This window comes from Medicago sativa, chromosome 7, assembly GCF_051527215.1.
Source record: "Medicago sativa cultivar Bolivia chromosome 7, Bolivia_mono, whole genome shotgun sequence".
Classification (NCBI taxonomy): Eukaryota; Viridiplantae; Streptophyta; class Magnoliopsida; order Fabales; family Fabaceae; genus Medicago; species Medicago sativa.
Genome location: NC_140755.1, coordinates 32,750,691 through 32,777,413, shown reverse-complemented (window position 1 = coordinate 32,777,413; position 26,723 = coordinate 32,750,691). Strand labels below are relative to the sequence as shown.

The following is a 26,723-nucleotide window of genomic DNA, read 5'->3' as shown; positions in this document are numbered from 1 at the left end:
TCAAGTATCTCTTCGTCATCTTAAAACAGTTTTTGTCCATCACCAATCGTCTTCGATTCTCGGTCACAATCACCGATCGAACCATCCCTTTCATTTGTTGCCTCTTCGAAAGGATCCCTAACGTCACATCATTCTCTACTCCCGAGTCCTCAACGTGCATCTTACTGAAATCTCTACTTTCCCTTTAAACATCAAATCGCTCGCTCTCTACCACCCCATTAAGATTCCTACAAATAGGAATAAAACCAAAATTTTAATTAAATGGCGAGATTCATCTTATCTATGGCATGATCACAAAACTGTACATAAAGTTATACCATCAAATTTATAAAAGGGAAATAAAAACTATAGCAAAAAAAAAAAAATCATCTTTATTCAAACGCCGTGACATAGTCGGAAGCGTAAAGGCTAGCAAGCACTAAACCTAAATAGAAAAGAAACAAGTTTGCAAGAGACAAACTTGTGAAAATAGGGTTCTGGAATCCACCATAAATTGAGAAAACTCTCTGAAATATTACTGAATGAATAAAACTTCATCTCTGGATACAACTGTTAACCTTAAATAGAGAAATAACAAAACCATTATGAGTCGAAAATTCAAAATAGAAAATAAAACAGAAATTATTAAAATTAGGCTAAAATAAAAATAGGCTTAATAGCAGTTTTTCCCCCTAAGTATCAGGAAGTTGTGATTTTGGCCTCTAACAAAATAAAATAAAATCTAACCCCCTAAGTACTAGCCCCTTTTGCAGTTTTGGCCCCCATGTTTTGACTCATTCAACTCTGATGTGACAACAAGAAAATAATACTTCTTGCTTTTTAAAATAAATGTCACTTCTTGAATTTAACCCATCATGAAGGTGGAGTTTAACATAGGAAAGGTGAATTCTTTCCCACCATGGGAATGTTTTTTTTTTTTGACTATTTGATTAAAGAGGAGCATAGATTTTATGATTGTATGCCCACACTATATTTTTTTTCCTCATCATCTTCAACCTCATGACAATGCAAATCTGCAATTCACCACCACCAAAAGAATGCAATCCATATCCATCTTAATCAAGTTGTTCTTAAAAAACTCAGAAAATTAAAATTAAGATCAAAGAACAATCCAAAAACAATCTTCATGTAATTAAACATGTTGCGCTTGATAGCCAGAAACAGTTCGTTTTGGTTAATTTTCAATTGAAACAGCTGAACCCAGAAAACAATAAAAGCCTATGAACAGAGGCATCCATGGTATAGTTGAATCTCCTGAATCCATAAAACATGGAGGATTTGAGCAGTAAAAGAGACACAAGTTTTAATTATTTTTTTCCATTATGCGTTTTTTAATACTGTGAAATGAAATTTTGGTCAATTTGCGGTGTTGTGGGTTTGGTGATGACATCCTATCAATTTTTTATTTATTTGAAAAACTATGAATTATTAAGTGCAAAATTGATGTTGTTATAGTTGAAAATTGCGGGGCTTTGTGGTTTCTGAGTGGGGGAATGATGTAGCGTGGCTAGACCATCATAAAATCTATGTTTCTCTTTAATCTAATGGTAAAAAAAACTCTCCTATGGTGGGAAAGGATTCACCTTTCCCGTGTTAAATTCCACCCATGAAGAAATATCTACAAATATTCAAATTGACATGCATCTTGAGAGATATGTTCCTCTCTTGTCTCTAATGTATATGCAACTATATGTCAACCATTATATTCCTCCATTATTTGAGAGATCAAAGATCCTACCAATTAATTGAATAATTTCAACAGCTGATAATTGTCTACGAAGGCACTAAAGGAAGAAGATGATCCAAAATCATGTTTTAGAGTTAAGAAGCTGCATCTTAAAAAAAATTAATAAAATTGTAATAATTTGTTTTGTAATATTTTTTTCATTCATTTTTAAACCAAGCAAACACATATATACATCCTATATACCGATGAGATAGCAAGGGATGTGCAACTTTACCTGAGGTCCTGAGTTTGAATTCAGTCCTGAGAATGCAACATTGTTAAATTTCTTAAGGGAGAGATTTCCCACCCAGCTCAAGAGATTAGGTTCTGTAGTTGCGGACAGAGTTTATCCTGTTTAAACTCAAAAATTATTTACATCCTCTATATATATTTCTATAAATCCACGTTCATTTTAAAAATCAATTCACACAATTTTGTCAAAGATAAACAAAAATGATTACTTTTATAATGTTGAACAAAATTAAAATCTAAATAAATTAATCCTGAATAAAATGAAAAATCAAAACAAGTTACGGATTAAGGTTTGCAATTTAACGACCTTAAATACAAAAGAAATAAATTAAATATACCAAATAAACAAATAATCATTCATCACATAGACATTTGATAAAAATATGTTCTCATGAAGAAAAAAACATACTTAGAGGAATCAATTCTTCTACAGAGCCACAACTTTAGATGCAACATTCAGTAGAATACCTGAAATTCAAATAAAATGAAATCATCAATTTTTAGATTTTGTTTACTAATATTGTAAACCAGAATAACTCTATTCATTTCCATCTCAAAATCATAAAAACTTTGATATAGATCTATCCATTTAGATGTGTGTCCGAACTTTGAATTTGTTATAGTCAACAATCAACACATTCACGTAGTCAAAGTCGTCAGTGATATCTTGACCGAGATCGGAATATCCAGATCTTGAAGAATTTTGACTTTATAAAAAATTAAATTATGCATTGAAATATGGAACTTCCGAACACGATCTGACTGGAACCAACTTCCTTGACCATGTGGGGAAATAATGTTTAGATTGTTTTAAGAAAACAATAGAGATTACAAGAAGATCCACAAACCGATTGATATGGCGGCATAAGGGAAGAACTCCTTTTAGACTATATTTGTGGAATGACCTGAGAGTGAAATAGAAGAAAAAGAAAAGAAAATTATGTTTGAGATTTGAGAAATTGACAACGTTATGCGATTGAAGACAATATGCGTTAAAAAAATTATTTACGATTTATATAGGCAAAACGACCAAGGACACAGAGTCTTGTAGGTAGAGACGTCGGTGATATCTTGATCAAGATCAGAATATCCAGATTTTGAAGAACTCTGAATTTATAAAAACAAAAAAAAAAAAATTATGCATTGAAATATGGAACTGCCAACCTTGATCTGAATGGATCCAACGTCATTGAATGTGTTAAGATATTTTTAAGAAAACAACAAGATTCTTTTAGGAATGTCTGGTATTTAATAGGGCATTGGCTTGGAATCTCTCTTGTTTTTCCAGGGTGTATTAAAGAATTTTATCTTCAATTTACTCAGTTGGCGGGCATGCCTAGAGCCTCATTCCATTATCTAAAGGTTATATGGCTTGCTTCTGTTTGGGAAATTTGGAAGAGTAGAAATAATTGTGTCTTCAAAAATGCGGTAACTGATCCTCTTATTATTCTTGACAAGGTGAAGCGGACTTCCTTTTTATGGTTATCTTCCAATGTTATTCCTTTAGCTTTTGGTTTTCATGACTGGTGGCGATATCCTCTACTTTGTATGGGAATCATGTAACTGTTCTGTTTTGTTTCAGTGGTGACACTCTTTTCATAGGTGTCTGATTGTTGTAACAGATTTTGGGTAAATCACCACTTTAGCACACCTTGTGCGGGGTGAATTTATCCTCCTTTGAGCAATATATTCCATTTTGATTTGTTCAAAAAAAAAAAGATAGGGTGGGATAAGGAAAGAACTTATTTTAGACTAGATCTGAGGAATAATATGAGAATGAAATAGAAGAAAAAGAAAAGAAAATTACGTTTGAGATTTGAGAAATTGACAACGGTGAGAGATTGAAGACAATATGCGTCAAAAATAATTACCCACAATTTATATAGGCAAAATGACCAAAGGGCACCTAGTCACTATATGAAAATCTAAAAACAAAAATTTAGTGCCAATCATACACATCCACGTAACATTTCTCAAGTTAGAACATTTTGCTAATGGCGCTCAAACACCTTATGGCAATGGCCTAAAATGTCACAACGCATGTGTTACACATTGCTTACCAGTATATTGCTATATTTTGCAGTTTCAATCCAATATAACTCAACCTTGAATTTCATTCAAAGCTCAAGATTTTCACATTTCCATAACATCTTAAATTCTCCACTTTATTGGACAATTTCCATATCACTTTTTGATTTTTCTACAACTCTTTCATCTTGTTGCAGTGAATAATTCCGCCCTCCCGAGTACTCTTAGTTCCTTTCAACAATCTACTGCTTAATCCGCTTCCAATTTTTGTGTTCATCAAAAAATTCAACATCCAAGTATATATCTTGAAACATTTAATCATTGTCTAATCGTCAGTGTTGCCAAATTCTTAATTCCATAACATGACAGTACTACGCCTTGCTCTTCTCAACGAACCATTAAAATATACACAAAATCCTCCGTGTTTCTCATAGGAATTCTTTGTCCCACCTCCTTCAATATTATCAGTCAAACTACGTGGGTTTCTTGCAACCATTCCATACTGTACTTAATAATTCTTCTGTTCAAGGGCACTCATTGTTTTGATCACTCATTGTTTTGATCGGCCACACACAATAAAAATACACTATTAATGTCTATGAAACAATGTCCTCAAATCCTTAGTTAAATACCAGCTAGAAAAATCTTAATAGTGCGTTTGGCAAGTCCTTTCCAAAAAAAAAAAAAAATCTGAAACTTCATTTTGATTTTCCTTAGTGATTTGCACAAAAAATATTTTTCCTTAGTGATTGGTCATTTAGCAACTGCAACTTGTATTTAGAATGGAAAAACAAAAATGAAAGGTAAAGATAAATGATTAACAAATCAAAAACATGTTCTAGGTGTCGTGCATGATTTTTTATAAGCCAAATTTTCCATGAGTGTAGTCCCATCTGAGTTAAGGTTATGACCTTGTCCTTGGCTTTGCCAACTTGAATTAGAAATGGAACATGTTGTTCTACTTTTTAAGAGGAATGGGAAACTTTCATCATAAAAATAGTAAGAATTTACACATTAAGGGCTTGTTTGTAGATAAAATAAGAGGCATAACATGTATACTTGACAATCACATTTTGATAAACCACTAAACACATTGCCAAGTACTTCTTTTGCAGCAAAAGCAGTAGCAACTCCTGTATAAAGAAAAAAGATAGAAATAGAACCATGAATCCACATTAGGTCATTAATCCACATTTCTGAATTGAAACTTCTTATGATTCATTCAGAGTTGCAAAAAGCATTTCTTTCTGATGTTCTTATTCTTTAGTGTTTGAAATTTGAACTTAAATAACATCTAATAATAAATATGAGAAAAGAACTCAAAATTCATTTCCACTCCAGCATAAAAGATGCTTTCATTTGGTCTGATAACTCTAATGGTTTCCGATTTTAATTTACTAGCTTCTGAAACAGTAGGGTACATACTCTTCTGAAACCGTATACGGTCCTCGTGAGCTTAGCTCAGTTGATTTGGACAATGCATAAAATATGCAAGGTACGGGGTTCAAATCCCGGCCACCACCAAAAAAAAATCGTATACGGATACCACTAGCATCACTTGGTCTTAGATTTGGTATCTTCAGCTTATGGAAAAAAAATCATATTTCTTGTATTGTTGGCTTATAACAACTTTGTCCATACTTTGTCTAACCATTGGAACTTCGCTTCTTTGGGCCTCTTTCTACACAATTCATCCTTTGCAGCATCCTTTCTTTGTTGCATCTACGACTGCACAACTCAACACTTCTTTAGCATGTTTAAGCTTCAACTTTGGGCTTTGGTGAGTTTTTCTATAATCTGGATGCTTTGAGTTGGCTCAAGCAAAATATCACTCCTCATATATGCCAACATTTTTACCACAGGGGGTCTTGGTTCTAGAGAAACCAAAATTCTAACTGCTTCTCCAATATTACGATCTCTACCTACCGTAGATTATTGTTTTTTTTTTTTGTTTAATGTTTCGCTTCATTTAGCTTTGTAACCATAAAAAAAATGAGAAAGAACAGTGATGGTATCATCATATGGTGGTGACAGCATTTTGAATTTATTTTTGAAATGCAATTAGTTTTTGCTTAATCATATTGTGTGTATATTTTCTATATATAAAGGAGGATGCTTCATGTTTCTAGTGTTCCTGTTTTGTTACTTTATTGTATTGAGCTGTAATATCTTTTTCATTCCCTATAATATAAATATTTTCCTTAACAAATTTTATTTTGACAACAAAATTTATTTAAAACCATATCTCTGCTCAAGATGAATCGAGACCGGTAAATCAAAGACTACAAAGGCGTCATACAGCGGCGGAACACCCAACATAAACATTCAATAAAGACACGAATACAATCATCACCTAACTAATGCCTTAACCTTCAACACCCAAAAGACCCACCACCATCAAAACCAACATCACCACCTAAATCAAACTCTAACGAAAACAACCACTGTAAACAAAACTCATACACACCCATTGCCACTACTCACACCATAAAAAAAAACCCAAATCAAAAGTCATCTTCACCTCCTCATAGTTGAGCAACAACCGATCTATTCCAACACTCATTCAGCTTCCACCACCTCACTACCCCCGGTCCACCGAGGAAAAAACACCATAATCAGACCAAAGCAAAACTTGAATCATCAAAGCATTGACTCTCGATCTTGAATCAAAAGTGATCGGTCCATCAGACTCCAGAGTCAAATCAGTAGGGTACCCCTCATCCCCAAGACACCTAATCCAAGCCACACCACTACAACCACCACAAAAAAAAAACCAACACCTACACTTCCTCCCCAACCATCTCGCACCACCGCCACCACCACAGTCAAACCACACCAACCAACACCTAACACCAACGCCGATGCTCACTCTCACCAGCTGGACACCAACCGAAACCACCAGCCATCACCACTGTAAGATCTGTTCAGAACTCTACGCCTCACAACATCCGCACCACCACATACCACCACCAATGTCTGCACATCAACTATCCCTCAACACCACGGAAACACCACCCCATCACCACCATAAAATCACCTAGAAAACCACCTCCTCACCACCATAGAACCACCTCCCCAACACCACCAACAGACACGAACCGCATCAAGAGGAAGGTTGCAGGAGAACACCAAGCACCCAGATCGGAAAACAACAAGAAAAAGGAGTGAATAGACAAGATGAAGGGTCGTCGGCGATCGGAACAGATTGGAACACCCTTAAGAGTTATGGACATATCTGGAACAGTATGGAACTCAGCAAAACGGAACCGCACCAGAAACATGGACAACCGATAGAGAACAACCCTGAGGGGCTGAAGAGGTGGCACAAAGACTAAGTCTCGTCGCACCACCGTTGCCTGTGGTCTACATCTGAATGACTGATTTTAACAAAAAATTATTTATCCTTAACCTTCCAATCAATATCCACAAGTCTCAAAACTTTATTTTATTTTTTGTCAATTGTCAAAAATTTAATTAACATCTATTGGCTTTGCCTTGGTGTTTCTACCATATTGACTCTAGTAAGATAAAATGAATAATCATACCCCTCGTTGTATATTTATGTGTCATTATGATTTATTACTAATCATTGTATTGTGCTAAGTAAATCTATTCTATTTAACTTGAATGCATTCAATATAAACAGTTAAATCTATAAAGTCGGGGGAATCTAGGAACCCTTCTTCAACAAAAATTTCCCAACTCTATCCATAGATATCTGCTTGAATATATTTTTATGTCATGCCAATCATTTTTGACAATATAATTCATTGTTCAATGCCAATAACAAACAATTATATAGATTGTCACACATAATAATTCAACTGGTTTCAACAATATTTAAATTTAAAAATAAATAAATCCATTATATTTATAGAAACAAAAACAAAACAACTAGATCTGTTCAGTGAGAAAAAATATCTAAATTCAATTGATCAACCATCCAACAAAATCATCTTGCTTAATTCCACATAAGCTTTAAAAACATCTCTAAATATCATCCACCTTCATCTCCAAATACCAATTCCCTTGAGCATTTTGTACTTTGATAAATTCATCTCCAAATCAATTACTGTCCTGCAAAAAAATTCATATATAAGCACATCTATGACAAAACATATATTGTTATAAAATAAGGTTTAGATTTTCTAGGTCCATTGAACTGAAAGACACAATTCATTCAATGATATATACTTAAATTCTTCCCATACAACACCAAAATAATTACAAGTACAAACCAAGTATAATTATTTAGATGTAATTTGTTTTACCTGCATATACCTTCCTAACATCTCTGAATTTTGTTGAGCATCTCAAAAGTGAAGAACACCCTTTCCTTTGCTATTGTTTCCTTTCTTCTCACCTAAAATTTTGTTAAAAACCACAATATTTGATAAATGTGAGTAACCTTGAAACCCTCTTAATAGCCAAAGAAATCAAATTATCTGTATAAACATGCCTACAGAGTTGTATCATTAATCTCTACTAAATAATTGTTTCCCTAATTGCATGCATAACAACAGTTGGATCAGAAAAATCTAATAGATATTGCACAACCTTAAAAGTTTCATTTTTCTTAGAAAACATTTTTTGACTTGTGTTTTATTTCAGCAATGATTAATATAACTACCAGCTTTATTAATTTTTTCATTGTTTAGCAATAGGAATTTTAGGGTTCTGATTATGAGAAGACAAACCTTGTTTACTTGGCCGACTTGTTTTTGCTATTAGATCATCAGGTGGTCTTATATTCACTGCCGGGGATGGAAATTTTCTGGCTAGAAAAGAATCTTTGCTGATTCTGTGACCGGTTGGAGTGGGAATTGAATTTAAATCAATGGATACACCCTTTCCTTTGTTCGAAGAATTGGTTTGATTGCTGATTTTGTGACTGTTTGGAGTGGGAGCTGAATTTAAATCAATGGATAGACCCTTTCCCCTGTTCGAAGAATTGGTTTCATTCACAGGTTGAAACACAACATGCTCAAATTTTCCAAAATATTGTAAAAGATCAGGCATTTCAATTTTATCTGAAGGTGATGACATCTCAAAATATGAGTAATCTGGAGAAAAATCATCATCCACTTCCAATTCAGGAATCTTTTCATTGGTGTTGAGACTGACATTGCTTGCTACCAAAGGAACATTCACATTACCATCACCTTGAATTAGTGAAGGTTGATCAGAGGCGAACATGCGCAAAGTAACACCATTTCCTTTTATAATTGTGAGCAAGTATCCACCAGGAATTATTCCATCGATAACACCAGTGAATTCCATTCCTAGCCTGATTTCTTCACGTGGATTCCTCGGGGGAATTACCGGTGTATCATTGTCATGGCTGTGATGTTTCCCTTGTAGTCTACTCATTGTTCTTTTATCTCTGTAATGACATAAATTATTTGTCTCTCACTAGTGAAGAACACTTAATCCATTAAGTAAGGAACTTGATTAAGCTAACTATTAACAATGCCAAATTATGAAGAGAAAAAAATTATAGGTCATATCATATGTAATCAACCATGTTGGAAGTTGAAAAATAAGGGAAATTTCATAACACATATAAGAAAGTTTTTCACACTTATGTCAGGAAGTGGAAAGATCATAAATGAGGGGAAGGGTCATAAAATTGAAGGGAATCATAACCTAGACAAATACACATCACCAAATTATATTTGCATCGTTGGTAAAAAAAGAAAGTGTTTGAAAGAAAAATATTTAATGCTAGAAGTAGTCACACATGCTTGAATATTTGACAAATATGATATATGGAGACCCAAAAGTAAAATAAATAGTTGAAACACACACCTGTTATTATTTCTGACTATTTGCAGGTGGATGCATATAACATAAGTAATTATGGAGAAGGGAAGAGAAACAAAGAATACAAAAGCAAAGTTTAAAAGATAAGAAGAGTATCAAATAATCAAATATTTTTTTAGAAGATTGGGTAGGGCTAGTGTGTTGGTTTGGGACCTTGAAGTGTGCTCCTCTCAAGGTCAATTCTTCTCAGTGCCAATTTTAGTGACCTATTTTGGCTTCTTTTTAAAAATAAAAAAAAAAAGATTGGAACCTTTATGCCTTTGTTGTTTATGAATTTAGAAGTCAACTATTAGATCATTCAATGACTAAAAGTGATCGCCAAATTGAAAGTTATCAAAACTAGAGAGGATCTGAGCTCATTTTTTTTTTTTTGAAAGGAGGATCTGTGTTCATGTGTGATATAGGAAGTTGTTCTTTTAAATATTTAATGGTTTTGTGAAAATAAAACATTTACCAAGCATCATTTTCTGTTTTAACCCTTCATTTAAAACACACTATTTTATTTGAATCTATAGAAGATCATATCCTTTTCATTCCTTACTGTCTCCATATCTAGAGGTCCACCAATAAATTTATCGAGTGACTATAAAGGTGCTAAAGGTAGAAGAACATCGCAATCCCTGGTTACTATAGGAAGTTATCCCTTAAAAAACTTCAAGAATTTTGCAAACATAAAAATTTATCAAATATTGTTGTTATTTAATTCTTTATCAATAAAAATTTAACAAACAACAAAACAAATATGCATCTTTAAAGATTATATCCAGCTCATAGATTCATCCATTGTTTAAGAGATCAAAGCTCCTAACAATTAATCGGAAGAATCCAAGAGTTGATCGTTGTCTGCAAATGCACTAAAATAAAAAGAGGATCCACTTTGGTGCTCGAAACATAAGAAGCTTCATCTTTAATAAAATTAAGAAAAGTGTAACAATTGTTTAACGATAATTGTTTTTGTTTTTTCAATCATTCATATTTAAACAAAGCACACACAGATAAACATCACATATATGTTGTTATAAATCACTTGTCACAGTTTTTGTATTTATAAAAAAATATTTTTGTTTTCGTTTTAATAATCTATTATAAATTAAATTAAAATCCAAAAAAAATTGATTCTGAAAAGAATGAAAAATCAAAAAAAATATTGGATTAATGGTTGTAAGGTAGCTCCATTAAGTAAAAAAAATAAAAAATTAAATCGACAAAATAAACAAATAATCATTCATCACATAGATAATTGATAAGAATAAGTTGTCATAAAAAAAACTTACTAAGAGGAATAAATTCTCCTTTAGCCACAATTTTTGCACACTGATCTCTGGAAAACCTGAAGTTGAAATAAATAAAATTAAATCACAGATCTGGAGAAAAAATTGTTAAATCACAAAGAAAAATAACTCTATTTAATTCAATGATGTTTGAACAATCGACATAATTACAAAATCAAAGTAGTCGGTAATAGTTAGATCGAGATCAAACTATTTAGTTTTAAACTGAGAATTTTTGATTTTTTTTTCAAAAACTTAAATATGCATTGAAATATGGAACTTCCTAACATGATCTGAATGGATCCAACATCATTGAACATGTAAATGTGTACTAACTGCAAAAAATCCTAATCGGAAATAAAATTGAAACTTTTCTAAGAGAACAAGAGAGATTAAAAACAACCCACGTACCGATTAATATGGTGGGATAAGGCAAGAACTTCTTGTTGACTATATTTGAGGAATGGGCCGAGAATGATATAGATGAGAATGAAAAGAAAATTATATTTGTGATCTGAGAATTTGAGAATGGTATGAGATTGAAGAAGAAATGAGTTGAAAAATATTACTTACGATTTATTGGTGCAAAATGATCAAGGGCACACTGTCACTATATGAGAATCTAACCAATAAAAAAAACACAAGTACCAATCATAGGCCTCCACGTATCCAAAAGTGTACCCCCCCCCCCCCCCTGTCTGTCACAATAGCGTTGCTAGGGTACAAGATCAGAATTTTACCCTTGTAATTGTGATGTTGAGTACTAACTATAATCTTGTTTCATATAGCAAAGAAATAGCACTAAAACCAGGATAAAGTAAGAAAGTATTTGACTAATATAGACCTCCCAAAATTGATCTAGAGTGTTAATATACCAATATTAATAAAAAATAATAATAATAAAACAGGGAAAGAGGTTTAATATTTTTATAATAATTTTACTAAAAATGATATTTATTTTTATTAGTTTGACTTGAGAGTTGAAATATAAATAAAAGTTGAATTAATAAATTTTATTAAAAATAATACGAGTTTCTCAGGAAGATATTTTATATGGTTTATGTAACACCCATACTAAACGTATCTAGAAAATTTAGCATGTGTGTTATCTTTAGTACTGGATTCATTAAAATTTACAACAATAAAACTTTGAATGAATATTATATACAACAATCACGTTCGTACAAACAATAATATAATACATCTCGTCCATACATAAAGAATACATCCTTTATAACCATGACATCCTGCAGCGGTACGAACGAACACTTGCTGAAATATCCATCCGGCTACGAACTTGCATAATCATCCTGCTTATCTGAAACAAATAAGAATTGGGATGAGACATAATGTCTCAGTGAGTTCACCTAATCCTAGGCTATAGGTAACCTCGGGGGAAACCTACGGTCACCATGTGTCTACAATACAACCTGACGGTTGATTATACGTGTGTGGTCATGCTTTCCTAGACGGTCGTGCATACTAGATCCGTCATAGGTTCATCTTAACTTGTCATAGGTCTTTCTAACATCATACGTGTCATGGCGGTTTAAGGGAACCTAAGACCGCTTTGCCAAGATTTGCTAAACGCATTGAGGCCTAAACATAACATAATCATGACACGGACCTAAACCGGACGATTAGGGAAACCTAATATCGTCATCGGTATAACATTCTTATCTTGTCCTATTTCATAACTTGTTCATGGCTAACATCATATCGTAATCATATCATACATAGTCATATCGTATCTTACATAGTCATATTCATTCATTCATTATGTTAGCGTTGAACAAACAATCATTATCTTGGTTCATTTTACGGAGAGCCCCGGGTGGAGTAACCTCGAGTGCAATCCCATACATACCGATGAAAACCTAGCTAAGGCACATCGGATTCCCTCAGTGAAGTGCGGGCCCCCCTTGCGGAGCTTATCCCGTTCTGACGACACCTACATCTTTCTTACTCAGTGACATGCGGGCCCCCCTTGCGGAGCTTATCCCATTCCCATGATGAGAACCCCTTGAGATCCAACCTAGTGTGGATGACAAGAGACATGGCACATACATCATTCATTTTAGTCATAATCTTAATCAGTCATGAAAGGTTTCTAACCTATACATGCTTGCTCATTTACCTCGGATCCGGGGTCGATCCGATTAGCGGTAAACTACATACTTGATCATTCATGTTCATACTTAATCATTGTGGAGAGATTAAACTATCAATCCACGGCTTAACATGCGTGCATAATCATTCTTGTTCATATGCGAAGAGAATACACTTCGCGTCTTACTTACATATGCATTCATATTCCTATACTTGTCATACTTAGGGATTCATGCTATCTTTCTAGTTCTCGACAAAGTCGAGGCTCTACATTCATTCCCTTTCTTAATTCATTGCTACCCGAGTAAATCGGCTTAAACTCTCTTATACCATTCTTGATGTATATGTTAATTTTGCCATGATTTCCATTTCAAGAATCGTTTGATGTTATGTGCATGGATTAGATGTTGTTTTGGGGTTATCAAGATGTAAATCGATAAAAGAAAGGCTTCGGATTGCACCACCGGCCCTAAAATGGGCCAACAAGCCAAAAGGAAGTAGGCCAAGTCAGAGAATTTCGCTATTAGCTAACTTTTTCTGGGCAGGTTCTGGAAATTTAGCTATTAGCGAAAATTTAGCTAATAGCGACTTTCATCTGGGTAATTTCGCTGTTAGCGAAATTATTTCGCTAATAGCGAGTTTCTTCGGGTCTATGGTGCAAATTTTGCAATTTTGACACAAAACTCGTCCAATTCAATCCTGCAATGCATCATACACATCCAGCAACATATATAGACTTTAATAAACATATTTCATGGCAATTTTAACTTATAAACAACAAGAATTGCTTTGGGGTGCTAAATTCATATTTTCCAACACTTAACATAATTCATGTTTTTCTTGCAAAATTAACACATAATCTCAATGGTGGGTTCTATCTAAGAACGCACCTAGCATGATTCTTGTGTTTTCTTCAAGTTCCAAGCTTCCCAAGTTCAAACCCTAACTCCAAGTTCCTCCAATCATGCTAAAACCTCTTCTTCTTGATGTTTTCTTGTCCAAGAAGCTTCCACAATCCATGTTTGATGGGGCGGTTTTAGAGAGAAGGAAGAGAGAAAATCTTATCTCAAAACCTAGAGAGAGAAGGAGCATGAGAAAAATGAATTATTTTGAGCCAATCTTGCTTTTATACTCCTTGCGTGCAAATACCCAAAATGCCCTTGGCCTTAATTGTGTTTAGCTTGACACTGATACATAAGTCCATACTTCACTGATATCGTTGATAAACATTTTCTGTCACTGATGGCTCGACCCGTATTTGACTGACATTACATAATAATATATTCTATCGTACTTAGCATTCCTCATTACTTAACCTCTGATACATCCGACGGGTAAAATTCTTATTGCTGAAAAGCGGGATGTTACAGTTTAGTTAATTTCCTTTTGAAAAAATTAAATATTTATTATTATATTTTTTATGTTGGATTATTTATTTTATCATTAAATATTTGTATTTTTAATGTTTTATTGCATATAAAATGTTTGAATTATTTTTTATTAAAAATGACCAAATAATTTATTTATAAAACAAACAATTAAAAATAAAAGTTATTAAGTATTTTCTCAAAAAAAAATTATAAAGTAATTAAGTGATATGATTAATTGGTTTGACCAAAATTTATTGATAAACTACTCATAACATATTAATTTTATGCTTATTACTTCGAATAATAAACTAAAACAAGAATTTAATGATGTATTTTTTACCAATGAAAAATATTTGACCACAAAATGTTGAAATGTGTCCTCGTGAGCTTAGCTCAGTTGGTTGGACAATGCATAAAAATATGCAAGGTCTGGGGTTCAAATCCCGACCACTACCAAAAAAAAAATGTTGAAATGTGCTTTAGTTTATATCCTTTGCTTTAGTTTATATCCTTTTGAAAAAACTAAATTTATTAATATATTTTTATGTTGAAATATTTAATTATTATAAAGTATGTGTATTTTTAAAATTTTCTTACGTATAAAAAATTTAATTATTTTTTTATTAAAAATGATTAAATACATTTTTTTGGTAGTGATTAAATACTTTCTTTAGGAAAGAAACAATTAATAGTGAAAATGAGAAAGTAATTATGTTATTTGACAAATTAGTTTGACTAAAATTTATTGATAAATTAATAAGGGCTAGTTTAATGGTACGGGCCTAGAAGATCCAACTCAATTATCCTTTGGGCCGTCCACTAGCTAATTCCATTAGAAAATTGCTTTTTTGACATAGAATACTTCCAATTGACACATGGAAATGACCTTAATGCCCCTGGCGGTAGTTAACTACCGCTGGTAAACACGCCGGTTGTTAAATACCGCTGAGTTCTGCATCTTAAGAACGCAGAAGCTGCAGTTTCTTGTTTACAGAAACACATCCAACACAACTTCAAAAGCATACCAATTCACCCAAACAATCATTTGCACGAAAATCATCCAATTTGCTTCAAGTAAATCACAAGTAAGTGTCTTTATTCCTATTTCATGCAATGTAGATTGTTTAGGGTTGTAGTTTCATAATTTTAGCAAAATGTTAGTGTTTAGGTTAGGTTTAGAAATTGCAAATTAGTAAAAAATTTGATGTTGTAATGGATTGTTTATGCTGACATTGTTGTTTAGAGTAGGTTTAGGTACAATGTAATTGAATTTGATGTTGAATTAACACTAATTGTGCTAGTATTTTGAAATGCACTTAAGGTGTTTGATGAAATGCCTAAGTGAGAAAATATTGCTTTTTTTGTGTAATTCTTTTGCAAATATGTTCAATTTTATAATGTATGTATGTTATAATGATTATAAGTTTGCATTTTTGCTTATTTTGCCTAGTTTGATTAGTTTGGTCATAATGATGTAATAACCAAGTTTGATTCTAAGTTGTTGAATGATTCTAAGTTTCATTGTCCACGTATTTTTTTTACAGATATGGCTGGGGAGGAGGATGCACGTGAGCATTGTATTAGAGAGGGTAGGGTCCGCAAAGGGAAAGTTGCCATGACAAATAGCGCTCGGAAGGAGCTTGAGGTTGAACGTCCATATGTTCCAAAGCCTCGGAGACATAGGGACTTAAGTATAGGGGGAGGAGAGGGGTCGGATTCACAGGCACATATGGATTACTCCTCCCAGGTGGTTGATCTGACACCGACGCATGACTAGGGTGTGTATGAGGAGGGTTTTAGTGGATATGATCGGATGGAGGAGGATCGGGTGTTTTATCAGCCGGAGGCCGAGGCACAAGATGAGGAGGTGGGAGATGATGAGGGGGTGCCAGAGGATGTTGTGGCAGATTATATGGAGGCACAGAATGTTATTCCCGAGTGTGAGCCTGAGCGTGAGCGTCAGCCACGACGAGGTGGTCGTGTTCGGCGGATACCGCCCTATCCTGCTGGAGAGGCTCCCTTTCCTGGAGGACCTCAGACCACGTCATTGTTGTCCGACTACGCGAGGCACGTGGCGAACCCTCTTTGGGTGAACCACAATAATGTAAGTGTTTAAATTGTTTAAAATTCTTTAAATGTTTTAATTAATTATATTAGGTAGCGTAAGTGATTTAATTAATTAAAATTAGGTAGCGTAAGTTGTTTAATTAATTAAAATAACTTAGCGTAAGTGATTTAATTAATTAAAATTAGGTAGCGTAAGTTGTTTAATTAATTAATATAACGTAGCGTAAGTGATTTAATTAATTAAAATTAGGTAGCGTAAGTTGTTTAATTAATTAAAATAATGTAGCGTAAGTGATTTAATTAATTAAAATTAGGTAGCGTAAGTTGTTTAATTAATTAATATAACGAAGCGTAAGTGATTTAATTAATTAAAATTAGGTAGCGTAAGTTGTTTAATTAATTAAAATAACGTAGCGTAAGTGATTTAATTAATTAAAATTAGGTAGTGTAAATTGTTTAATTAATTAATATAACGTAGCGTAAGTGATTTAATTAATTAAAATTAGGTAGCGTAAGTGACAATGTCTTATTTAATTTGAATTTTAGATGTGGCATGATCAAGCGGGTTATAAGTGTGTAAACGCAAGGAAAAGGTTGAAGGAGCTTGATAAGCCGGAGGGGGCTTTGAGATGGTTTTGGGAGCCTGTGGAGGGGTCTGGCCTCCATGGTTTGATACACGTTGGGTTTTCGACTGTGACCCATGCCATGATACGTGCTCTGTGCGAGAGGTGGCACACGGAGACGAGTAGTTTTCATCTACCTGTGGGGGAGATGACGATCACTCTGGACGATGTGCATAATCTTCTGCACATTCCTATTTACGGCATCATGTTGGAGCACGATGAGTCGATGGATCGGGACCGATCGATTGATATGATGACCAGGTTGTTGGGCATGTCAGATGCTGATGCCAGAGATCAGGTTAGGGATGAATCTCCTGGTCATATCAGTTATCCCGCACTGAAGCGGGTTTATGAGGAGCACCTGACTGAGGCTAGACAGCTTGAGCGTCCACAGTCGAGGGAGGAGATGCAGGAGAGAGCCAGGAGGAGGGCGTGCTGTGTGAGGAGTTTCCTTCTATATCTCGTCGGTTGTGCGCTGTTCACTAACAAAACGAACAGACACATCGACTTGATATATCTTGATTGCATGGCGGACTTGGGGGCGATTGGGAAGTGGTCATGGGGAGGGATGACCTTAGCCTACCTCTATGATTATCTGGATGATACTGTTATCTTGAATAACAGAACGATGGCTGGCTCTGCGACTCTTTTGATGGTAATATTTATCTTAATTTCTTTATGAATTTATTTTATAAATTTTATTATCATGTTAGACTATTTTATAATGTTTTAGATTTATTGAATATTTAACTCGAATAATTTATTTTGTTAGACTATTATTTATTTTGTTAGACTATTATTTATAATGTTAGACTATTATTTATTTTGTTGCAGGGATGGATTTTGGAGCATTTGTCAGGTCCTTACCCAAGGAAGCGTAACCCGGATTGGGACCCGCGGACACCATGTGCTGGGAGATGGCTCACTACTGATAGGTATCTGGCAAGTGTACCAAAAACTATCGAAGTAGTAAAAAATATCGATCCACAAGGACTGTGTTAATTTCAATTCTAGCAAGCGCGTTATACGTTAGGATGTGTAAAGTTTGTATTTGGTTGCCCTAGGTAGAAAAGTTTGGTTTTATCAGACTTAATTAAAATAGAAAAAGTGCGAGAGAAAATTATATTGAGATGAATGGTTAAGCCGGTGAATCCGCTATTGCTCTATATGAAAAGTCTACCTCTCTCTACTCTCAATTACTACTCAGTTTTTACGATAAATTAACTAAGTGGTTTTGATCAATCTCTTGACTCAAAACCCTTTCCTAAGTTATAACCCTATTAATCTCTTAACGTGATTGAATAACCATGGAAGCGATGTTGGAACGTTAATTCATATATCATAACTCTCAATTTCCTATCTCTAAGTTCCTAGTGTTGAGTTAAACAAAACTACTATTTCAGGATTAAAAGCTAGGGCTAGTAGTCATTCAATTCCTAAGATCAATTCATGTGATTGCAAGAAGCTAGGGCTAGTAGTCATACAAAACAATAACATGAAAAGCAATAAACACAAGTAATTCTGAATAAAAACTGAATAGCATTGATTATAGAGATAGTTCAACTACAAAATCATATATTACAATAGTTTCATCATGGCTTAACCAAACTAAAGGTTTAACTACTCATAACTAAACAATCATAAGCAATAACAAGAGAAAACATACATAAATCTAACCAACGGAGTGTTGGTATGAGATTCAGGGTGTGTTCCTTTGTCTCCTGTCGTCCTTAGTGCTCAAAATTGCAATAATAATCCGTACCCTAACCTTTGCAAGCAGATGGATATTTATAGAAAGAAATTAGGGTTTCAGAAAAGCCCATCATCGTGCCACGTTACGGGCTGGTCGTGGCACGATGGTCTCATTAATCCTACGTGGCAGCAGACAAAACCTAGCATCGTGGCACGTTGCATGTTGCTTCGTGCCACGAAATTTCCAGAAGCTGATCCTTTGTCCCACGCTCATCAATCGTGCCACGAAGGTCACCAAATGTGGCACGATGCTCCATACTTGGGCAATTTTCCTTGTTTTCTCAAAGTTTCTTCTTTTGAGCTCTTGTTCCTGTTTTGGCTTGATTTCACCATGAATTCATTGCAGTTGACTCTCTAAATGATATAATAAAGACATAAATGCGACTAAAAACTAATGTTGATGCACCGTCATCACAACCCCAAACTTAAACCATTCCTTGTCCTCAAGGAGTCAAATTTGCAAATGGAAAAATCGCAGTGAGATAACAACTTACCAACCAATGATATGCTTAAAAAGTTCGCTCCTTTCCGGTGTAATGATGTACCGGATGCCTAGCTCTTACCTCCAAATCCACAACTCCACGCAATTGTTTGAATAGGGTCACACAATCATCATGCAGGTCTGCTGTATTACCATAAGCTTGAAAAATTTCTAAACTGTCAATCAAAGTCAGAGTTAAGTACACACTTTTATGGTCTTTTAGGGTTATAACGGGGCTTACGTGAAAGGTGGATATAATTTGGGAAGTAGTGTTATAAAATAATGAAGTTAAGCTCATACTACTTGGGTATCTTTGGTAACATCACAGAAAACCAATCTCCTACCTTTCAAATTTATCACAGAAGAGTACTAGAGAACTTATTCTTTTGAGACATGTAAACATTATTGGTCTCATACACAAGATTCTTTTCTTTTTCATTTTTTTTTCTCTTCACATTTTAAAGTGTTTTTTGCTTTGTTTTTCAAGAGATAAAATATAAAATTTTGCAATTCATCTTCTCTTGGTTCTCTAGTACCCCCACCCCAAACTTAGTAAGTCACTAATTCCAGAAGCAACCCCAAACTTGAACATTTCACACAACCTAGATAGCTTAACTTCAAACAATCAAATGGGACATTCATTCCTAAGGCTTTCTAGGTTTGTAACATGGCTCGTCACCGAACAAAAACATATATACCTAATGGCTCAATTTGGCTTTACAAAGGATAAATATTGCATAAATCAAGGTAGGCTCAAAAAGGCTCAAGGTACCAAGCACTTTGCCTTAGTGTGTACAAAACAAGACCAATCAACAAATAGAGAAATATCGCAAGTTGTAGAAACAGCAGTTGCATGGAACACTCATATATGTAAATTGGAAAAATAAAATTTTGGCTATGGACCTTACAAGTTGAGATATCTGGGAGTTGTGGCTATCTATTTCCTTTGCCAAACACTTCCCTTTGAATCAGGCATCATCCTCCTTGAACTCTTTGGCATATCATTGGTATAGCACTGTTATGAAACTGATAAATTTCCACAAACAAACAGATTCATTAATAATAAACAAAGGAAAGCATTACAAACGGGGGATTAAAACAAACCGACATAGCACCACAATGTTCAAACTGAATAAAAAGTACATCAAAATAAAGAAACAAAAGATAGAAAGCTGAAAAATAAAATTGGACTCCAAGTCCATCACTGCTCATCCTCATCAGTGGCCTCCGGATCATCTTGCAAGCCGGCATAAAACTCATTAGCACTCTGCACACTAGCTGCCTTCCCTCGAGCAAAGTTGAATTTAAGACGACCCTCTCTTTCACCAGCGCTTCATGGTAAGATTTCCCATAGGCAGGTTCTGGTGGCGGTTTGGTTGAGTGGGTGTTGCGAGTTATTCTAGAATGTTTGTTGAATGCGGAGGTCATTTGTGGGGTTAGGGTGGTTGGTTTTTAGATATTGATGGGCTTGAATGCTTCTAAGGGTAATGAAGATGAAGATTTGTTGGTTAAGGATGAATTTGAGGGGTAGAGGATGAATGAGAGGAAATTTTTGGCAGAGTTTTTTGAAGGGGAAATGAAAAATGGTGAAAAATTTGTGAGATGGGTATATATATACGGGAGAGCAATCATGTCATGATCTTTGGTTCTAAGTAGCATCGCGTCACGATTATAGAACCATCGTGCCACGATCATAGTTTCTCCAGCAAACGTGCCACGATTTGGAAACACTCGTGCCACGAAATTTCCAGTGGCTTCCATCATGATTTTAGTTTCCAAATAGTGATGAGAAACTGGCGTGCCACGATGCAAATGAAAAAAAAAATTTGCTTTCAGCTTTCATAAAAATCTTTTTGCTGTTTTTGTTTTGTAAAATGTAGTAAATAAATATAAACAATACCTGAGCAGACCTAAATTCGATGGGTTGCCTCCCATCCAGCGCTTCTTTACCGTCACTAGCTTAACTTATGATGACCCCTAAGGATCATTCAATACCACTCCCGCTCTATTCTTAGGGAGTTCGCCTCCAAGGTATGGTTTCAGCCTTTGTGCATTAACCTTGAAAGTCTCTTGTGCACCAGGCTTACTCAGCTGCACAGCTCCATAAGGAGACATGTCTACAATCACGAATGGCCCGGACCACTTGGATTTTAACTTCCCGGGAAATAGCTTCAACCTGGAATTAAACAGCAAAACAAGTTGTCCAATATAAAACTCTCTCCTCACTATCCCCTTATCATGATATCTCTTAGTTCTCTCTTTGTAGATTACGGCGTTCTCATACGCACGCAACCTCATCTCCTCTAGTTCATTAAGTTTTAACAACCTTTTCTTTCCAGCTAAAGTTTGATCAAAATTTAGGGCCTTGATAGCCCAATAAGCTTTGTGTTCCAATTCAACTGGGAGATGACAAACTTTCCCATAAACTAACTGATAAGGGGACATCCCAAGGTGCATCTTAAACGCAGTTCTATATGCCCAAAGAGCGTCATCTAACTTCCTAGACCAATCCTTCCTAGAAGACGCTACAGTTTTCTCCAAAATTTGTTTCAACTGACGGTTTGAAACCTCTGCTTGACCACTTGTTTGAGGATGATAGGGAGTTGCAACTTTATGTTTAATATTAAAATTTTTAAGCATTGGTTCAAGAAGATGGTTGCAAAAATGCTTCCCCCCATCACTGATCAAGACTCTAGGGGTTCCAAACCTAGTGAAAATATTTTTCTTTAAGAAATTTACCACTGTTTTGGCATCATTAGCAACACATGGTATCGCTTCGACCCACTTGGTAACATAGTCAACACACACAAGTATATGGAGATAATAGTAAGAGGCGGGAAATGGTACCATAAAATCTATGCCCCAACAATCAAAAGGTTCAACTTCAATGATTCCAGTTAGGGGCATTTCATTCCTCTTAGAGTTATTACCTGTTCTTTGGCATTCATCACAACGCTTTACAAACTCTTGGCAATCCTTAAAGAGAGTGGGCCACCAGAAGCCACTTTGCAAGATTTTTGCAGCGGTTCTTTCTCCACTATGGTGGCCCCCATAAGCTGAGCTATGGCAGTGCCACATGATACTATTGGCTTCCATACCTGCAACACAACGTCTGATCAAACCATCAGCACTTACCTTAAACAAATAAGGATCATCCCACAAATAGTGGTTTGAATCCTTAAAAAACTTTTTCCTCTGGTTCTGATCCATGTCATCCAGAATTATGTTACCAGCCTTGAAATTCGCCATGTCGGCAAACCAAGGCCTTGCTTCAATAGCCATCAGCTTTTCATCCGGGAATTCGGCCATGATGGCCCTCTCTTTCTTTGTCACTTCTTCATTTTCCAACCTTAAGAGGTGATCAGCTACCACATTCTCTACTCCTTTCTTGTCACGAATCTCCAGGTCAAATTCTTGCAACAAAAGGATCCACCTCAACAGCCGAGGCTTTGAATCCCCTTTTGTTAAGAGATATTTTAAAGCTGCATGGTCTGTAAAAACAATGACTTTGGAACCTATTAGATAAGAACGAAATTTTTCCAATGCAAAGATTACTGCAAGCAATTCTTTTTCAGTGGTGGAATAGTTAACTTGATTTTCATTTAAAATTTTGCTTGCTTAGTAAATTGCATGGAAAAATTTGTTCTTCCGTTGGCCTAGGACTGCACCAACAGCATAATCACTTGCATCACACATAAGTTCAAAAGGTAAATCCCAATCTGGTGAAATGATTATTGGTGCAGTCACCAACTTGGTTTTAATCAAAGAAAAAGCATTTAAACATTCAGAATTAAAATCAAACTCGTTTTCTTTGATCAAGAGGTTACAAAGGGGCGTGGAAATTTTTGAAAAATCTTTTATGAACCGCCGATAGAAGCCGGCATGCCCCAAGAAACTCCTCACTCCTTTAACATTAATGGGAGGAGGAAGTTTCTCTATAACCTCTATCTTGGCTTGATCCACCTCTATCCCTTGAGCACTTATTTTATGCCCCAAAACTATACCTTCGGTAACCATAAAATGACATTTTTCCCAATTCAAAACGAGGTCAGTTTCGGTGCATCTTTTAAGTACAGCATTCAAGTGAAACAAGCATTGATCAAAAGACTTACCAAACACAGAAAAATCGTCCATAAATACCTCAATGTTCTTCTCTATCATGTCAGAGAAGATGGAGAGCATACACCTTTGAAAGGTCGCCGACGCATTACACAGCCCAAAGGGCATTCTCCTATAAGCAAATATACCAAAAGGACAAGTGAAGGCTGTCTTTTCTTGATCTTCCGGAGCCACCGCAATCTGATTATACCCCGAATACCCATCCAAGAAGCAGTAAAAGGCTTGCCAGCCAACCTTTCTAACATTTGATCCATGAAAGGTAAGGGAAAATGATCCTTCCTTGTTGTAGAATTCAATCTCCGGTAATCTATGCACATTATCCAACCGGTGACAGTGCGTGTAGGTATCAACTCATTTTTTTCATTAGCCACCACCGTCATTCCTCCCTTTTTAGGTACTACATGAACAGGACTCACCCAAGAGCTATCTGAAATAGGGTAAATCATACCTGCATCGAGCAACTTCAGTACTTCCTTTTTGACTACTTCCTTCATTGTCGGATTTAGTCTTCTTTGAGGTTGAACAACAGGTTTGTACTCAGCCTTCATGTGTATTTTATGCATGCAATAAGCTGGACTAATACCCTTAAGATCATAGATGCTCCACCCTAGTGCTCCTTGATTACTTCTTAATACTCTCATTAGCTTCTCTTCCTCTAGAGGTGTCAGCGTATTACTGATGATTGCTGGTTTGGAAAAATCCTCGCTAAGGAAGACATACTTCAAATGGGAAAGGAGTTCTTTTAGTTCAGGATTTTTTTCCTTTTCATTGTTCAAAGTTTCCGAACCCCCATATTTTTCTCCAAGAATGTCTTCAAGTGGTGGTTGTTGAATTTGTTCTTTGCTTGCCTCAAGTTGCTTAACGCAATCTTTCACCTCAACATCTTCAACATCTTCATCATTTTCTATAGAATTAACAAGTGTCTTCTCCATAGGTTGTGTTGGTTGAGGTTTCCAAGAAGCATCTTCAACTATTTCATCAATAACATCGATCCGGTAACACTTAGCATTTTCAGCTTGATGTTTCATGGCTTCAAAAATGTTAAACACCACTTGCTCGTTGTGGAATCTCAACACGAGCTGGCCCATCTCAACATCAATCAAAGCACGACCTGTTGCTAGGAAGGGTCTTCCCAAAATGAGTGGCATGTCTTCATCTTCAGCCATATCTAAAATTACAAAATCAGCACGAAATACTAGCTCATTGATTTTAACTAGCACATCTTCAAGCACCCCAAAAGGATAAGATATTGATCTATCAGCTAGAGTGAGGGTCATTCTTGTTGGCTTTGGCTCACCACATCCCAGCTTTTTCATCATAGAAAGGGGCATCAAGTTGATACTCGCCCCTAAATCACACAAGGCTCGACCAATGTCTACCAGTCCAATAGAACAAGGAATAGTAAAAGCACCGGGATCTTTTAGTTTGGATGGAAGTTTCTTTTGAAGAATTACACTACAATTTTCTGAAAGTGCAATGTTCTCATCATTTTTCGGCTTTCTTCTTTTAGTCAACAAGTCTTTCATGAATTTAGCATACATAGGCATTTGATCAAGAGCTTCACCAAAAGGAATGTTCACCTGGAGTTGTGAGAAAAGTTGCATGAACTTCTTGAATTGACCTTCCTCCTTCTTCTTCTTCTTGGCTAAGTGAGGGTAGGGAAGCTTTACATATGATGGAACAACTTGTGGCTGATCTCCATCCTTCAATAATTGGCTCTTAGACTTCCTCAAAATTGAATCTTCATCTATCAATTTCTCATTTTTTTCTCCCTCTATTTTTTTCTTCCTTTCATTTTCAACTACTCCTTGATCAATTTCTTTTTCAATCTCACCATCCTCCTCTACTACTTTCTGGGGAGCCTTGGGAACTAAAGGTTTAAGAACCTTTTTGCTCCTTAATTCAATAGCCTTACAAGACTCATTTTTAGGGTTCTCATGCGTGTTACCTGAAAATCCCCCTTTGTTTTGTTCAGCCAATTGCTTAGCTAATTGCCCCAGCTGAGTTTCAAGCATCTTTCTAGAGGCTTCATTGTTCTTTCTTTCAGCCTCTTGACTCTTCTTCATTTCTTCAAAGTTGCCTTGAGTCATCTTCATAAAGTTGATCATAGTCTCCTCAAGAGCTCAAGGCTTTTTTAGTTGTTGTTGTGGAGTGTAGTATTGATTCTGCCTTTGATAGCTTCCCATGTAGTTGGCTTCCTCACTAATTCCTTCAGGTACACACTCTCCGTTAGAATGTCCTTCTCCACACAAATCACACCTGATTGCAGCCACTTGTTGTGACTTGTGAGCCAAGGTGAAATTCTGGAACTCCTTAGTTAGAGTCTCTATTTGTTTGTTCATGGCTGCTTGGTTGGCTAAGATTACAGTTTGATCACTTACCCCAAACACTCCTCTTTCCTTCTTTTTTGCTTTAGCACGATACTCATTGCTAGCCATGTTTTCAATTAGAGCTTGAACTTCAAGATCAGTTTTACTCTTAAGACTACCTCCCGCAAAAGCATCTAAGAACATCCTAGTGTTTGGTGTCACCCCCTAGTAAAGATTTGGAGGTATTGTTTCTCAGTGAACTCATGATTAGGACATCTCTTAAGAAGCAAATTGAATCTCTCCCAAGCATCATATAGTGACTCATTCTCCCCTTGCTTTAAGTTTGAAATCTCCATCTTCTTATCCCAATATTTAGACATAGGGAAATACTTCTCGAGGAACTTAAGCTCTAGCTCCTCCCATGTTTGCACAGTCCCATTAGGTATAGTTAACAACCAGTTTTTTGCTCTGCCAGTCAAAGTGAAGGGGAAGAGCCTAAGCTTTTTTTGTGCATCAGTCACGGTGGCTGGTTGTACACAAAACTCACAAGTTTCAGCAAAGCGGCTCAAGTGTTCATGTGGGCTCATGGCTTCGGTCCCATCAAATTGTCTGTCTCTAAGACCGTTGAGAACGGTGGTCTTGATGTCAAAAGCAACGGGGTTAGCTGGTTGAAAAGTGTGGGTCAGTTGACTGCGGTGAGTGGCTAACCCATAGTCTCCCAATTTTGGTCTTGGTGGTACAGGTTCACCCATAGTTTCAGATTCAGTAGTAGTCGGCTCCGGTATTGGTTCCC

The 26,723-nt window shown here is 35.6% G+C and overlaps 1 protein-coding gene and 1 long non-coding RNA gene across 2 annotated transcripts; both read right to left on the bottom strand.

The window, feature by feature from the left end:
* Window positions 1-2,281: 2,281 nt before the first annotated feature.
* LOC146905724 (uncharacterized) lies at window positions 2,282-3,086 on the bottom strand. Its single transcript, XR_015017655.1, has 3 exons — window positions 2,988-3,086; window positions 2,827-2,883; window positions 2,282-2,446 (listed from the first exon to the last, which is right to left on the bottom strand). It is a non-coding gene; the product is annotated as an uncharacterized LOC146905724 (long non-coding RNA).
* An 18,393-nt stretch (window positions 3,087-21,479) lies between these two features.
* LOC146905723 (uncharacterized) lies at window positions 21,480-25,147 on the bottom strand. Its single transcript, XM_085728619.1, has 4 exons — window positions 24,919-25,147; window positions 23,812-24,777; window positions 22,601-22,885; window positions 21,480-22,027 (listed from the first exon to the last, which is right to left on the bottom strand). The coding sequence occupies exons 1-4, from the start codon at window positions 25,145-25,147 to the stop codon at window positions 21,480-21,482; spliced, it is 2,028 nt and encodes a 675-aa protein (XP_085584745.1).
* Window positions 25,148-26,723: the final 1,576 nt, after the last annotated feature.